The sequence below is a fragment of the Oryctolagus cuniculus genome, chromosome 9 (assembly GCF_051225735.1).
Source record: "Oryctolagus cuniculus isolate XC-2025 breed Fujian yellow rabbit chromosome 9, ASM5122573v1, whole genome shotgun sequence".
Lineage (NCBI taxonomy): Eukaryota > Metazoa > Chordata > Mammalia > Lagomorpha > Leporidae > Oryctolagus > Oryctolagus cuniculus.
Window position 1 is genome coordinate 67,951,012 of NC_142875.1, and position 17,731 is coordinate 67,968,742.

The 17,731-nt window shown below is 39.6% G+C and overlaps 1 protein-coding gene across 1 annotated transcript in view; it reads right to left on the minus strand.

The window, feature by feature from the left end:
* Positions 1-2,497: 2,497 nt before the first annotated feature.
* LOC108175444 (phosphatidylinositol 3,4,5-trisphosphate 3-phosphatase TPTE2) overlaps positions 2,498-17,731 on the minus strand; it is a 113,308-nt gene continuing 98,074 nt past the window's right edge. The window contains exons 21-24 of the mRNA XM_089303303.1: positions 17,088-17,179; positions 15,561-15,653; positions 4,696-4,766; positions 2,498-2,600 (exon numbers count right to left, since the gene is read on the minus strand). Of these exons, the coding sequence (XP_089159429.1) occupies positions 2,498-2,600; positions 4,696-4,766; positions 15,561-15,653; positions 17,088-17,179 (359 nt within the window). The remainder of the gene's footprint in view (positions 2,601-4,695; positions 4,767-15,560; positions 15,654-17,087; positions 17,180-17,731) is intronic.

Consider the following 17,731-nt stretch of genomic DNA (forward strand, 5'->3'; position numbering starts at 1 on the left):
TTCAATAAATGGTAATGGCAAAATTGGATATAGAATGAAGTTAGGTTCTTGTCTGTTGCCAGATACAAAACTCAACTCAGTTGGATTGAAGACTTAAATTTAAGACCTAAGACTATGAAATTGTTACAAGAAAACAAGGGAAATGCTTCAAGGTAATGGAGTAGTTGACAACTTCTTGAGTAAGACCTGAAATGCAGGCAACAAAAGCAAAAGTAAACAAAATGGGCTTGTATCAAACTCAGAAGCTTCTGCCCAGCAAAGGAAACAACAGAGTTAAGAGACATCCAACAGACTGGGAGGAAATATTTCTAAGCTACTTATCCAACAAGGGCTAGTATCTAAAATAGATCAGCAACTCTAAAAACTCAACAATAAGAAAACAACCAATTCATTGAAGAAATGGGCAGAGGATTTGAATAAACAGTTTTTAAAAAGTACAAATGGCCAACAAATAAATGAAAAAGTGCTCAGCATTACTAGCCATTAGGGAAATGCAAATCAGCACCACAATGAGACATCACCTCAGCTCTTTCATAATGGTTGTTATCCAAAAGAAAGAAAACAACAATGCTGGTGATGTTGACAGAGGGGCATTTTTTACACTGTTGGAGAGAATGTGATTAGTGCAGCCACTGTGGAAAATGTATGAAATTTTCCTTAGAAACTAGAAATAGACTTGCCGTAGGAACCAGCAATCCCACTCCTGGATATATACCTCAAAAACATTAATAACATTTTATCAGAGATACATGTTCCACCATATTTACGGCAGCACTGTTCACAGTAGCCATAATATGCAGTCAATCAAGGTTCCCAGTATTAGGGGACTGGATATAGAAAATGTGATAAACACACGCATATACCCAAATAGAATATTATTCAGCTATAAAAAATGAAATTGTATCATTTGCAGCAAAATGGTTTGAACTGAAAGACATCGTGTTGATCAAAATCAGCTGTATATAGAAAGATATATATCACGTTTGCCCTTATACGTGGGAGCTAAAGTTAAAAAAAGAAAAGGATGGAGGAGGAAGGAAAGGAAAGGGAAATGGAAAGGATTAAAAGAAAAATATACCTGTGTGCATCAGTTCTGTTGCAAATACAGTGTTTTGTTAAAGTTCGTATTAAATGTGACCAAAAGATTGATAAGAATTATGTGCTCCGATAGTATTAATGCTTCTGTGACTTTTTAAATTTGCTTTATATGAGTGACGTTGGACATCTTTTCACTTGGTTATTGATTATAGACCTTGCCTAATTTTCGGTTGCACTATGGTCTTTCTATTTTTTTTGAACTTTTTATTCAATAGAACATTAAACCTTTGACTGTAATATAAATTAAAAATGTCATCTCAAAAACTTTTAATAAAAGTACTTAAAGAAACAGTAGTCAAGAAAACGTGATTCCCTGTGGCCACAGGGCTGTCTTCTTTACAGAATTCTTCAGGCATGGATGAAGCTGGTCTGCGCAGGGCTGATGGATTTTAAAACAATACAGATTATTCAGTATTTCTTTTGTCTTTTGTATGCAAAAAGAAGTTACTGATAATTCTTTATTTGCTGTGTTTACCAAGATTCTGTTACCCTCCTGCTGTGTGTGTGTGTGTGTGTGTAACTGAAGTTTGTCACATAATCTACCTGTGCAGTGCTTTGAACAAGAGAATAGAGTGTCAGTGCTGGGGACTGGTGTGTGAAACATTTCTCTTCCCTGGGTTTAAATTTTAGTCTTTGCTGCTGAGCTGATGTTTGGTAACAGAGAGTTTGCAAATCAAGTAGAGGAAGAAAATAGAAATTAGCTTTCTGAAAAATCTAAATACTTCCCCAAAAATATGTAAGTAAATACATATTAATGAGACAATAAAATCAATCATTTGATATAAGAGTTTGGTATCTCAAAATTATCCAGAATGATAACCTAATGCTCCTTTGCCCTCTGTTCCACATTTATCTCATCATGAGGTGGAAACTTCTCATGAAGTATATTACTTGAAAAGGAAAGAAATATACGTCAGCATTGTGGTGTGGCAGGTTAAGCCATTGCTTGTAACTAGTGTCACCTATTGGAGTGCTGATTAAGTCCCAGCTGCTTCACTTCTGAATGAAGATAGCCTAAGGGAGTGAAGATAGCCCAAGTGCCTGGACCCCTGCCATCCATATAGGAGCCCTGGAAGGAGTACTGGGCTCCTGGCCTTGGCCCTGTGGCCATTTGAGCAGTGAACCAGTGGATGGAAGGTATGCTCTCTCACTCTCTCTTTTGCATACTCACTCTTTCTCTTGCTCTGTGTTTCAAATAAATAAATTTTTAAAAAATCACTATTGGCACTTTAATGTTTCATTTCTCAACTATATATAATTATATACATACACATAAGTTGGTCTATGTGCCTACAAATTGATAGCTTAGGAAAACATGTGTGGCACCAATTAGGAAGCATATGATGTGTGTTATAAGAGGAGGTACACTTAAAAGGGTACCAGCTACAGGATAATTACCTCATGTAGTATTGAAATAAATCTCAACTGCGAAACATGGACCATAGATTTTCCAGGCTTTTCGTTTGTGTGGGTTGTCCAATTCATTTCGTCTTAGATATAGCCTTGGGGGGAAAAGCAAGCACACATTACATTTTATTTTAGGGCTAATAGTCAAGCCCTGCAGTAGGGCCCCTTGGCCTTCATGAAAAGCCTTGCTCACCACATTTGGAACCTCAGCCTTTTTTTGTGTCTTCCTTGGCTTCCTCCACATCTCTCACAGAATACCTTCATCTTCACTAACAAGTACCTCAGTGACAACATACTACCAAATCTTTTAGCATCTCCTTGTATGGAATTAATGACATCCAAGATTGATAAAGCATCTGGTTGCATAGAAGACAAGTCCACCAGAGGCTGGACGTGTAATAATACCGAGTAACAGTGCCAGCATTGTGGTGTAGTGGATTAAGTTGCCACTTGCAATGCTGGCATCCCATATTAGAGTGCTGATTTGAGTCCTGGCTGCTTTGCTTTTGCTTCAACTCCCTGTTGATGGCCTGGGAAGGCAGCAGAAGATGGCCCAATGGCTTGGGCATCTGTTGCCTACATCATGCCTCTCCCTCTCCTTCTCTGTCTCTCTCTCCCTCTCCCTATCCCTCTCCCTCTCACTTTCCCTCTATGTCACCATTTCCCTCTCCATTCTCTCCCACCCTCTCCCTTGCCCCCTCTCCCTCTCTCCCTCTCCCTCTTCTCCCTATCTCCCCTCTCCCTGCTCTCCCTCTCCCTCTCCTTGGCAGAGGCTTTAACACACTGCCACAGAGCTATCTCTCACCTTTCAAAGAAATTAATCTTTAAACAATAATAAAACCCAATAATACAGTGTTTTTTTAAGAATGACATTGGTGTTTCTGATTAAACAACATCCTGATAGCTATAAAAACTGCTTTGCCAAGTAGTATGTACATGTAAAGCTTACAGAAATATTTAGAAACTTACATAAAAATGATCTAATGTTGCTTCTCCAGTATGAACACATTGTTTCAAAGGACAAAACTGTACACTGTAGTAACAGCCATTTTTTAGGAGTAGCACCAGGTTTCTCTATTTGAGGGACTTTGCTCATGTACTGAATCAAAGTTTATTGTTTGTTTATATCAGATATGAATGGATAAAAATTTGCCATGAAATCCAACATTTGCCCTCAAAATGCATTAAATGTGCATGCACACAGGAGTGTGTGTCTGATGTTCCCTCTGCTGTCTTCTTGTAGGGCTTGGGATGCCACTAGAGCCAGTTCAGATTTCCAGCAGAGTAGGGTTGGATGTGATGAATATCAAATAAAGCCACGTGCAATTGCAACCACCTTAACTCTAACCTGAAGAAGTTTCAAAATCTTTTTTCCTTTGGGTTGTAGGGTATGTTGATATCATCTTTTCACTCCCACAGAACAAAACCCCAAAGTAGAGCACTTCTAGATTCAGGAATGAATTTCCATATATGGGTAAAATGTTCTTTGGAGTAATAACCTTCAAATCCATTTAATAAATGCTTTTTAATAAAGTTTTCTGATTGAGTTGTTAGAGAAATGTGTAATTGGGAGACTATTAAATTATTTCTTGTCTCTCTTGATCCCTCTCTCTCTTATGCTCTCCTCCTCTCTTACCCTCTTGTGCTGTCTCCCCAGCCCATCTGGCTTCCCCCACCCAATAATAAACCTTTCCTCTAACTCTGGTGTCTGGTGTGTTTTGTGGCAGCCTTACATCAGTGCCATGACTCAGATCCAGGCTCCCCCATTGATCTTGCTCTCCCTTTGGGAGAGCCTCCAGAAATTGTGCCTTAGATTAGCACAGGTTGATGATTGCTCCTATGTGGATCAGCACTTATTGAGGACCTGCCATATCTTGAATTCAAGGTACTGAGCATAATCATATTGAATTTCACTGGGAGTACATTATTACCACACTCAGCATCTGATTTTAATCCTTTGTAACTTAGAACGTAGTCCTCTGGCATGGCCCATGAGGATCCTACAACAGTTGAGTCTCACATAGTTTTTAAATAATCACATTGAGCAAATGCAATGAAGAATGGTGGCTTAGGATTTTCTGGTTTATTATATATCGAGATTATAACAGTTGGCAAAAGAATTGCCATTATACCTTACACACAGGCATTGAAGGTTAAGCTATTTCTATTGGATTTATATTATATCCATACCTGTTGTTTTGTATGAAAGCTGTATTGAACCAGAAGAAGAATGCACATTTGTCATAATATTTGGGGAGATTCTAAAAAGACATGGTTAAAGAAAAAATGGTTATTTTCACAGTAAAATTGATACCAAGAACTAGTTCCAGAGGATAATCCCTTTGGATTCTTTCCTTTATTCTTCTATATATTGCTCTAACAACTGTACCCATTAAGTAGGCAGCACTCTACCCCTGATAATACACCTAGAGACACAAGGAGGAGACTAATAGAATGCTCTTGCTTTGTCTTTTTGTTTCTATCAGGAATTTCAAGGATGGCATGGGCTTTGGGCATAGCAGTTAATATGCCCCTTGGGACACCCACATCCTATATAAGAGTGCCTGGATTCAAGTCTAGCTCAGCTCCTGATTCTAGCCTCCTGTTAGTGCACAGCCTGGAGGCAGCAGGTGATGGGTCCCTGCAACCCATGTGGGAGATCAGATTTGAATTCCTGGCTCCCAGCTTCACCTTTCTCCAGCCATGGCTCTTGTGGGGAGTTGAGGCATAACCTAGAAGATGGGAAGTCTCTTCTCTCTGCCTTTCTTTTTTTTTACTTATTTGACAGGTAGAGTTAGACAGTGAGAGAGAAAGAGACAGAGGGAAAGGTCTTCCTTCTGTTGCTTCACCCCCCAAATGGCCGCTATGGCCAGCACTGTGCTGATCCAAAGCCAGGAGCCAGGTGCTTCCTTCTGGTCTCCCACGCAGGTGCATGTGCCCAATCACCTGGGCCATCCTCCACTGCCTTTCCTGGCCACAACAGAGAGCTGGACTGGAAGGGGAGGAGCCAGGACTAGAAACTCGTGCCCATATGGGATGCTGGCACCACAGGCGGAGGATTAACCAAGTGAGCCACGGCACTGGCCCCTTTTTTTGTTGTTTAATTTATTTGTTGAGGAATATAAATTTCATAAGCACTATGTTAGAAATATAGTTATTCTTCCCACCATACCCACCCTTCAACCCATACTCCCACACCACCACCACCTCCCTCTCCCCTTGCCAGTCTCATTCTCCATTAAGATTCATGTTCATTTAACTTTGTACACAGACCCACCATATGACCTATACTAAGTAGATTTCAACAATTTGCACACACACACAAACTGAGAACTAATATTATAGTTAACTCATAATGAAACTCATTGAGGCAGAAGTCCTACATGGGGTGTTAGTGTACAGTGACTCCTGTTGTTAATTTAACTACTAACACTCTTATGTATGATATCAGTCACCACCTGAAGCTCTTGACATGAACCGCCTAGGCTTTGGAAACCTTTTAAGTGCACTAATTGTCAGCATTTGGACAAGGGTGTAAGCAAAGTGGAAGTTTTCTCCATCCTTTAGAGAAAAGTATATCCTTCTTTGATGGCCACTTCTTTCTGCTGGAGTCTCACTCACAGAGTTCCTTCATGTAGAACATTTTTTGCCACAGTGTCTTAGTTTTCCATACCTGAAATGCTCTCATGTGCTTTTCAGCCAGACCAGGAACCTTAAGGGCTGAATCTGATGTCAGAGTGTTATTAAAGCATTGTCATTCTGTTAGTCTACTGTGTGGATTGCTTCCCATGTTGGAACACCCTCTCTTTTTTAATTCTATCTATTATTATTACCAGGCACTTGAACTTGATCCTATATATATATATATATATAGAGAGAGAGAGAGAGAGAGAGAGAGTTACTTTAACACTTACTATGATCACTTTAACAACTAAGATGGCATTTTTACCATCAAGCTTAATGGGATTTGGAGTCCCTTGACAAGTTTTTAAACTGTACCCTTACAATTAAGTCCACAGGAATGTATGTAGAATTATACAGCTTTACAGTTACAAACTTCCTCTTCCCTCTCTTATTCCCACTCTTATTTTTTACTGAGATCTATTTTCAATTGACTTTATATATATATACATATATAAAAATATATATTGTTAACTGTTAAGAGTTCAAAAAATAGTATGAAGGAAAAAAACAACAACAAAAAACTGTTTCTCGACAGTCAAGATTAGGGGAGCTCAAGTCATCTTCTCTTGAAGTGAATGTTGATTTCACTTGTACAGATTTTGTTTTAGGTGCTCTATTAGTTCTCACAGATCAGAGAGAACATATGATATTTGCCCTTTTGGGACTGGCTTATTTCACTAAGTATGATTTTTTCAAGATTCATCCACTTAGTTGCAATTGACCTGATTTCATTTTTTCTTTATTGCTGTGTAGTATTCCATAGTGTATGTATCAAATTATTTCTTCTTTTTAATTTATTTGACAGATAAAGTTAAACAGAGTGATAGAGAGACATAGAGAAAGGTCTTCCTTCTTTTGGCTCACCCCCAAAATTGCCACTATGGCTGGAGCTACACTGATCAGAAGCCAGGAGTCAGGTGCTTCCTCCTGGACTCCCATGCAGGTGCAGGGACCCAAGCTTTTGGGCCATCCTCCGCTGCCTTCCTGGGCCACAGCAGAGATCTGGACTAGAAGAGGAGCAACTGGGACTAGAACTTGGTGCTCATATGTGATGCCAGTGCTGCAGGTGGAGGATTAACCAAGTGAGCCACAGTGCTGGCCTCCCATTATTTCTTTATCCAGTCTTTGGTTGATGGGTATTTATTGTGATTGCATGCCTTAGCATTGTGAATTAAGCTGCAATAAACATGGAGGTGCAGATAACTTTTGTTTACTGACTTCATTTCCCTTGGGTAATTCCCAAGAGTCAGATGGCTGGGTCATATGTTAGGTCTATATTCAGATTTTTGAGGAATCTCCATACTGTCTTCCAGAGTGGCTTTACCAGTTTACATTCCCACCAACAAGGGAATAGGGTACATTTTCCCCCACATCCTTGACAGCATTTGTAGTTTGTTGATTTTTACAAAAGCCATTTGGGGCTGAGGTTAAAGCTCATGGATTTGATTTTCTATTTCACTAACAGCCTGATCCTTAACAATTTTTCATGTGTATGTTGGCCATTTTAAATTTCCTGTTTTGCAAAATGACTGTTTAAGTCCTTTTCCCATCTCTTAAATGGGTTGTGTGTTTTATTGTTGTGGAGTTTCTTGATCACTTTTTAGTTTCTGGTTATTATTCCTTTATCAGTTGCATAGTCTGCAAATAATTTCTCCCATTCTGTCAGTTGCCTCTTCACTTTGCTGAGTGATTCCTTTGCCATACAGAAACTTTTCAATTTGGTGTAATTATATTTGTTAATTTTGACTTTGACCGCCTGTGCCTCTGGGGTCTTTTCCAAGAAGTCTTTGCCTGTGCTGTTGTGAATGGGTTTGATCTTAGACGTTGAATATCAGCTGTGGCATTTTCTGTGTCTGCAAAATCTGTTGATTTTTGTGTATTGACTTTATATCCTGATACTCTCTATGACTTCCAATAGTCTCTTAGTGTTTTGGATCCTCTATATGTAGAATCATGTCACCTGCAAATAGGGATTCTTTTATTCCTGCTTCCCAATTTGTATCACTTTGATTTCTTTTTCTTGCCTGATTGTTCTGGCTTAACCTTTTAGGGCTATGTTGAATAATATTGGTGACAGTGGGCATCCTTGTCTGGTACCTGATCTCAGTAGGAATGCTTCCAACTTTTCCCTATTCATTTGGACACTGGTCATGGTTTATTCATAAATTGACTCAATTGTGTTGGGAAATGTTTCTTCTGTTTCCAGTTTCTTAAGTGCTGTCAGAAATTGCCTTGATTGTATTGAGGAATGTTACCTCTAAACCAACTTGCTTAGAGTTTTCACCATAAAAGGATATTGTATATCATCAAATGCTTTTTCTGCATCTATTGAGATAACATATGGTTTCTGTTCATCCTTTTGTTGATGTGATGTGTCACATTAATTGATTTGTGAATGTTGAACCATCCCTGCATACCAGGGATGAATCCAACCTAGTCTGGGTGGATGATCTTTCTAATGTGCTGTTAGATTCTATTGGCAAGAATTTTATTGAGGACTTTTGCATCTATGTTCATTAGTGAAATTGATCTGTAATTCTCTGTTGCATCTTTTTCAGGTTTAGGAATTAAGGTGATGCTGGCTTCATAGAAATAATGTGGAAGGATTCCCTCCCTTTCAATTGTTTTGAATACCTTGAGAAGAATTGGAGTTAGTTCTTCTTTAAATGTCTGGTAGAATTTGATATTGAAGCCATCTGGTTCTGGGCTTTTCTCTATTGAGTGGGCCTTTATTACTGATTCAATTTCCATCTTGGTTATGAGTCTGCAGTTATTCTGTGTTTTCATGGCTCAATTTAGGTAGCTTGTACGTGTCCAGGAATGTATCCATTTCTTCCAGGTTTCCCAGTTTGTTGGCATATAGCTCTTTGTAATAATTTCTGATGATTCTTTTTATTTCTGTGGTGTCTTTTGTTGCATTTCCTTTTTGATCTCTAACTTTGTTGATTTGGGTCTACTCTATCCTCTTTTTTTTTTTTTTGGTAAGCTGGGACAATCGTGGGTCAATTTTGTTTATTTTTTCAAAAGTAGTTCTTCCATTTGCTGATGTTTTGTATTGTTTTTTTGAATTCAATTTTGTTGATTTCTTCTCTAATTTTAATTAATTTTTCCTACTAGTTTTGAGTTTGGTTTACTGTAGTTTTCTAGATCCTTGAGATGCATTAATAGCTCATTTATTTGGTGCCTTTCCAATTTCTTGATGTAGGCACCTATTGCTATAAACTTTCCTCTCAACACTGCTTTGGCTGTTTCCCATAGGTTTTGATATGTTGTTTTGTCATCTTCATTTGTTTCCAGAAATTTTTTTATATCTCTGTTGATTATTCTATGACTCATTATTCATTCAGGAGCATGTTGTTCAGTCTCTATGAGTTTGCATATGTTCTAGAGATGCCTGGGTTGCTGAATTCCAGTTTCATTGTATTGTTGTCTGAGAAGATGCATGGTATGATTTCTATTTTTTTGTATCTGCTGAGACTTGCGTTATAGCTTGTATATTGTGAATCCTAGAGAAAGTTCCATGCACTGCTGAGAGGAATGTGTGTTCTGCAACTGTAGGATGAAAAAGTCCGTTGATATCTGTTAGGTACAGTTGGTCTATGGTGTCCAATAAATCTGCTTTTTCCTTGCTGAGTTTCTGTCTGGTTGATCTGTCCAATGCTGAAAGTGGAGTATTGAATTCCTCCAATACTACTGTACTGGAGTCTAAGTCTCTGTTTAGATCTCATAGCATTTCTTTTCCATAGCCAGGTGCCCTGTAATTAGGTGCATATACATGCTTTTATTTTTTATTTTTGACAGGCAGAGTGGACAGTGAGAGAGAGAGACAGAGAGAAAGGTCTTCCTTTGCCGTTGGTTCACCCTCCAATGGCTGCCGCGGCCAGCGCGCTGCAGCCGGCACACCACACTGATCCAAATGCAGGAGCCAGGTGCTTCTCCCGGTCTCCCATGGAGTGCAGGGCCCAAGCACTTGGGCCATCCTCCACTGTACTCCCTGGCCACAGCAGAGAGCTGTCCTGGAGGAGGGGCAACCGGGACAGAATCCGGCACCCCGATCAGGACTGGAACCCGGTGTTCCAGGGCCACTAGGTGGAGGATTAGCCTATGGAGCAGCGGCGCCAGCCCAGGTACATATACATTTATAATAATCACAGCTTCCTGTTGAATTGATCCCTTAATCATTACATAGTGACCTTCTTTGTCTCTTTTAAAAGTTTTTGTGTTAAAGTCTATTTTGTCTGATATTGGGATGTCTTACACCATCAGTTTTTTGGTTTCTTTTAGCATGGAATATCTTTTTCCATCCTTTCAATTTCAGTCTGCATGCATCTTGTTTGGTGAGATGTGTTTCTTATATGCGGTAAATAGATAGGTTTTGTTTTTAAATGGTTCAGCCAGTCAGCGTTTCTTATCTGGAGAGTTGAGACCATTTACATTCAAGGGGACTATTGATAAGTAACAACTTTGCCCTGCCATTTTTCCAAAAATATTCCTATTTTTTACTTTTAATTTCCAATGAACGTTTACTGAGAGATTTTCTTTCTTTACCTTCTTTCGTAGTGATGAGCGTGTTTCTGTGTTTCTGTGTGCAGCACATCTTATGCATCTTTTATAGGGCTGGAAGGGTGGTGACAAATTCTTTCAATTTCTGATTGTTATGAAAGGTCTTTATTTCACCTTCATTCATAAATGAGCACTTTGGAGGGTATAGTCTTCTGAGTTGTCAGTTGTTTTCTCTAATACTTGGAATATATCTCACCATTCTTTCCTAGCCTGTAGGGTTTCGGATGAGAAGTCTGCTGTGAGTTTAATTGGAGAAACTCTGAAAGTAATCTGGTTTTTCTCTCATGCACATTTTAGAATCTTTTATGTTTTACTGTGGTGAGTTTGATTTAAAATATGTTGTCGTGAAGATCTTTTCTGATCATTCTATTAGGTGTTCCTTGTATTTCTTGTACTTGAATGTCCCTTTTTTTCTCCAAATTAGGGAAGTCTTCTGTTATTATTTTACTAATCCTTTCTCTATTTCCACACCTTCATGAACTCCTAGAACCCATATGTTCAGTCATTTGATAGTATTGTATAGATTCCCAATGGTGTTTTTTTTTTAGTTTTTTTTTTTTTTATTTCCTCATCTTGTTTTTGGTTTCACTGTATAATTTCTTGTGCTTTGTCTTCTTCTTCTTCTTCTTTTTTTTGACAGGCAGAGTGGACAGTGAGAGAGAGAGACAGAGAGAAAGGTCTTTCTTTTGCCATTGGTTCACCCTCCAATGGCTGCTGTGGCCGGCACACCGTGCTGATCCAAAGCCAGGAGCCAGGTGCTTCTCCTGGTCTCCCATGCGGGTGCAGTGCCCAAGGACATGGGCCATCCTCCACTGCACTCCCGGGCCATAGCAGAGGGCTGGCCTGGAAGAGGGGCAACTGGGACAGAATCTGGTGCCCGTACCGGGACAAGAACCCGATGTGCCAGTGCCACAAGGCAGAGGATTAGCCTATTGAGCCGTGGCGCCGGCCGTGCTTTGTCTTTTAAGTTCGATATTCATTCTTCTGCTTTACTGAATCTGTTGTTTCAGGCTTTCCACTGCATTTTTATTCATTGTATTGAAGTCTGCATTTCATTTTATTTTTCTTTAAGATCTCAACTTTATGGGAGCAATTTTTTTCATGTCCTGTATGGATTTCAATAGTTCGTGCATTTGCTTCTGATTACTTCTATGTAATCTTATCATCATTTTTAATTCCATTTCTTGCATTTCTTCCATATCATTATCTTCACAATATTGTATTGAAGTGTTGTGTTCTTTTAGGTGTGTCACGTTATCTTCCTTATTCTTGTTTCTTCAATTAGTGCTTTTTTTTTTTTTTTTTTTTTTTTTTTTTGCTGTGATGGCCTTTATCTTTGTACTATGACTCTTTAGATAAGTGGAGTGTCTGCTTTCAGTGACTCTCTAGAGCCTTGTAGTGGGTGTGGTCAGGGAGCTCTTTTAAGTTCTCCAGGTAAAAGGACACATCTACGGTACATACCCAGGTATTGCCTGGTAAATCTCTCCCAATTATTTAATAGGGGAGGTTTATTCTGTTCAGATGAGATCCTCTCCTCAAAGGAGACCAGTGCCTGAGTTCTAGCCCCAGTGGGTATAATATTCATCTGCTCTACCCCTAAGAACACAAAGGATCTATGCAGTCCTCAGTGTAATTTCAGATACCACTGCATTGTACACCAGGTAACCATGGAGCCCTGAGCTTGTGGAGTCTCCTACTATAATTCCTAACCACACTGTAATTCCTCCCACACATCCTCAGTTTTTTTCCATAGTCCTTGCACAGAGGCTTCCCACAGTCACAAGCTCCTAGTCCCCATTAGTTCTCCCCACCAGAGTCAGGAGTCTCTAGTTTGCTGGTTGCTGGAGGTGGACACAAACTGGTGCATCTGTATGTATGTCCAAATTGGTGCCAGATCTATCTGCTTGTTACAGGATGGCATTCTAAAGTGATTGGGAAAAATGTGTCCCTCCTTTTTCTTTTTTCTCCTCTAGTTTGGCAGGTACACTATCACCCATGGGGCTCCAAGCCAGTTTCCTTCTAGGCTCTTCCTGAAACTTTATCACCAGCAGATTGGTTTGCTGTAGTCTGGTATCACCTCACTTTCTAAGACTGGTGCATAGGCTCTCAGCTTCTGGAGTCCTGAGTTGTGGGCATCCACGCCCTCCATGTCAGTCTACCATGTCCCTCTAATTTGTGTTTCCTCTGCCCTTTTTTTCTCTAACTCTTCCGTGAGGCTGAACTCTCTCCACTTTTTGTAAACTTTCTTCTCCTGGACTAGATCAGTAAGCTCCTTCCCTGCTACACCATCTTAGGACTCTTCCCTCTCTGCCTTTAAATATATAACTTTTAAAAATTTTAGGGGAATGGTGTTGTGGTGCAGCAGATTAAACACTGCTTGCAGTGCCACCACACCATGTTGGAGTGTTGCTTCAAGTTCTTGCTGCTCCTCCTCCTATCCAGCTTCCTACTAATGTGCCTAGGAAGGCAGCAGAAGATGGTCCAAGGATCTGCGGTCCTGCCATCCATGTTGTTGACCCAGAGGGAATTCCTGGCTTTTATTTGTATCATGTCCCTGACCTGGCTGTTAAGGCCATTACTGCCTCTCTCTGAGGCTCTGCCACCGGCTGGATGACTGAACATCTCCTGGATGCCCAACCCCTTTCATGTTGAAACTGCAAGGTATGCTGCTCTCTTCTCAATGGATCTGTGAATAATCAAAATGACTTTTGGGGTGGGCATTTAGTTTAATGGTTAAAATAGCTTCATCCCATACTGGAGTTTGATATCCATCTCTAGCTCCTGATTACACCTAGGGTAGACCCTTGAAACCAAAGTCATTCTGTTCCTGTCAAAGAATAGGAGACCTGGACTGACTTCCAGGTTCCAGGCTTCCACTCAGCCTCGTCATAGCCATTGTGGGCACTGGGAGCGTGAACCGCAAATGGGGCCTATCTGTCTTTCATATGTCTCTGCTTCTCAAATAGTTTTTTTTAAAAAACCTACTTCGTGTGTGTGTGTGCTTCCTCTGTTCTCTCCTGATCAACAGCCCTGGACTTTACTTTCAGTTGGTGTTCTCCTAGGGGGTTTCTATCTTGGTAGGACAAATTGGACAAAGTCCAACAAGAGCCACAAGGGCACTTGTCAGTGTGCTACTCAAGAGTTTTTAAAAAATGAATTCCTGTTGTATGCAAAAAAAATGGATGAAACTTGAAAACATCATACTTAATGAAATAAGCCCAGTCCCCAAAATACAAATGCCTTATGTTCTCCCTGATGTGTGATAACTAACAGAGTTCCTAAAGGTAATCTATAATAGTGAAATTGACACTTTGAGATGCAATGACTTTGAACAGCCCTTGTCTTGACTGTTGAGGAACACTTTTATTTTCCATACTAAATGTTGAACATTTAATTTAGTGTAGAGTTAATCAGATGAGTATAAAGTTAATTGAAAACAGATCTTAGTAAAAATTAGGAATGGGACTGAGAGGGAAGAGGAAGAGTGGTAGGAGTGTGGGTGGCCAAGCGCGTGTGGTGGCATAAATCACTGTGTTCCTGAAGTTGGAATTATGAAATGCATGAAGTTTGTATCCTTTAAATAAAAGATTCTGGGAAGAAAACAGGTTTCCTGGGAGAGCCACAGCTGCTGCTCACAGGCAGGCACTTAAGCATCAGGCATCTGCCAGGATAATGAAGCATCCTGTGAAAAGCACAGTGTAAACCTCCATGACCACCTCACCTGCAGACCTGTCAGGGCGGGCTACAGTTTACAGCCACCCTCCAGAGAGCCCTCAAGACCAAATTACTGGCATATTCAACAAATATCCCATTTCTATAAGGAACAGCTGCACTGAATAGTTAGCCCTACTTATTGAAGATGATACAGTGTTGATGATGATAGAAATATCTGACATTTTGAGTGCTTTCATAATCAAAGGCTGGATGTTACCCAAGTGCCCTGGGCCAATGACCTTTACACCATTGCTTCTACTTAGAAACCACTGTTTGAGTGAGAATTTAGAGCAGCTCCATTAGGTAGGAGGCCACCAGCCAGTGTGGTAACTACCCAGGTGACTTGTTTCAACTCAGTGACCACCTAAATACTTACAAATTTTTTCCAACAGGCAGCAATCAGGGGATGAAGGAAGGCACAAGAAATACATTTTAAGTGGCCCAACATACTTACCTGTTGGCAGTTCTGGTTGATGATTTCATAGGAAATTGAACTGAAACTATTGAGGATTATAAATTTGTTATGCAGAATAATATGCAAACACAACAATTTATGGCTGGTCAGTAGAAGTTATGCAGATATGTTCAAGTAAAGAAAATGAAAGGTATTCTTATTTCTTATAAGTTAAATATAGGCTTAATGTATACTATTTGTAATAAGCATCAATTTAGAGGAAAGCGAAGTCCCATTCACTTTATGGCAATGTATTTTAAAGGTATAAAACAAAGAAGTTGTCACTGCTATGTAGTAAAAACATATCTTTTTTTTAACACTTTGGTTTTTGGTTTTTGAATAGTAATATATATATATATATATGTACATATATATATATAAAGTAGAATTTAAAAACACAAATGAGCTTAATACATGTGAATTATATAGAATGTTTTTTTTAAAAGGGAAAAAAATCTGATTACATATGTTTTTCTTTTTTGAAAGTATGTTAATGATATGATGCTTTCTTCTCATTCATGGTTATAGATTGACATCTCTCATCTCTTCTCTTGGGATTTGTAGCAACAAACATCCTAAACCAAAATCAATCAAAAGAACAAACAAGTACAACAGCAGAAGTAATTTCTTGATTACTCACCCGAGAGAGAAATCTGACTTTAACGTCGTCATATAAGATGGGACAGTTCAACAATTCAAAAATGACTCTGTCAGTTTCGATATCATGAAATATCTGTGAATGCACACATGAAATTCAGAGCTAAAAAACTACCTGCTGATGGGATCTCTAAAACTGAAGTGTTTTCACTTATCCAGCCTTTCTGTATTTATCAAGTACTCTTAGCCTCATAGCAAACTCACTATATATATTAATAAATATAAACTGTTGGGGGCTGACACTGTGGCATAGCCAGTAAAGCCACCACCTGTGGTGCCAGCATCCCATATGGGTGCCGGTTGGAGTCCTGGTTCTCCACTTCTGAGCCAGCTCTCTGCAATGGTCTAGGAAAGCAGTGGACGATGGCCCAAGTCTTTGGGTGCATGGTTTCTGGGGAGACCCAGAGGAAACTCTTGGCTCCTGTCTTCGGATTAGCACAGATTGGCATTTACAGTTCCTAGGCTCATGAAAGAAGCTTTCTTATTGTTCCACAAAAGTCCTTATATAGTCTTAGGCATCACTTAAACATTTTACAAACCATTGACTACTAGGGTCCCATTGCTTTGGGTAAAAAGACTCCTCTTTCATCCATATGCTTGCATAGTTTCTCATAGTGCTAATCCACAGAACCGTTGAGTTAGAATCATCTGGAGCATTGCTAAAACTACAGATAGCTGAGACCTATACCAGATTTCCTGAATCATACCTTGGAGGCTCAGATGATGAATTTACATCTTTACAAACTCCTGGGAGATTTTCTGGTACACTACAATTTGAAATTTCAGTGCTGGACAGTAAAAGGTAAAATTACCAAGAGGAAAAAATATGGCTAAAAATAATTATAATCTGAAATGTTTTTTGACAGGCAGAGTGGGCAGTGAGAGGGAAGACAGAGAGAATGATCTTCCATTTTTCCACTGGTTCACCCCACAATGGCCGCTGTGGCCAGTGTGCTGCGGCCAGCACACCGTGCTGATCCAAAGCTAGGAGCCAGGTGCTTCTCCTGGTCTCCCATGCTGATTCAGGGCCCAAGTACTTGGGCCATCCTTCACTGCCCTCCCGGGCTACAGCAGAGAGCTGGAATGGAAAAGGGGCAACCGGGACAGAATCTGGTGCCCCAACCAGGACTAGAACCCGGTGTGCTGGCGCCACAGGCAGAGGATTAGCCTATTGAGCTGCAGCACCTGCCATAATCTGAAATTAAAATCTTGATAGATTGCTGGTTATATGCTCAACATTTTTGGGAACCTGAATGGCAAAGCCACAATTTAAAATGATATATATTTTAGAAAATACCCTGAACAAACCTTTTTTTTTTTTTTTTAAAGCAATTTGGTTATTTTAGCTCTGGTTTACATCCAAACTCTTGGTTTCCATGTTGGGTAGTAACTACAAAGCAACATAACATCTCCTTTGTGGTGAGTGATGGTTTGGGAAGGCCAACATGCTGATTTAAACATGAGCTTTAAAACAAACTTCAGAATTTTTACTTCATATGCTTTCTCTTACCTTACAGTTCTTAGAAGATGAGCATGAAAAGACTGTCTGTTGCATTGTTATGATTTGAATTTTTAGGTCACTTCCATCACCTTTCCCAACACCTTTATAAAATTAAAAAGATAGGCACACTAATGAGGAAACAGTAAAATATTCTAGCTGGTTCAAAGTACCACACACTGACAGGCAGATAGTAAATGATGCAGTGAACCTACAGCTAGATGCAAATGGGTCAGTAACCAATTGCAATCCACTGAGCATATCCAGGTTTCATTTCTTTGTACAAAAGTTGTTTGCATTATCACTTTTCTACAACTTACAAAGTAGTTGAAGAGCTCAAAGACAATGAAAGATGAAGATAATCCTAGAAAGCATGTAGTAACAGATAAGACATCACCCATTTCAAAGCCTCTCATTCTTTCTCCTCTCACTCTCCCCAGCTCCTCTCTCTTGTTGTCACAACCATTTGAAAGACTATTTTTATTCCAAAATCAGGCTGATCCCAGTAGGTCTGGCCTGGTTATCTACATGGGTGCAGGACAATTTTAACGTGCCCAACTGGCCTCTCTGAGTCATTCTAAAAGCTAAGACACATGGAAAGCTGAAACCTAGGGTCATGAAACCTCATATTCCTTTTTTTTAAAAAAATTATCTAT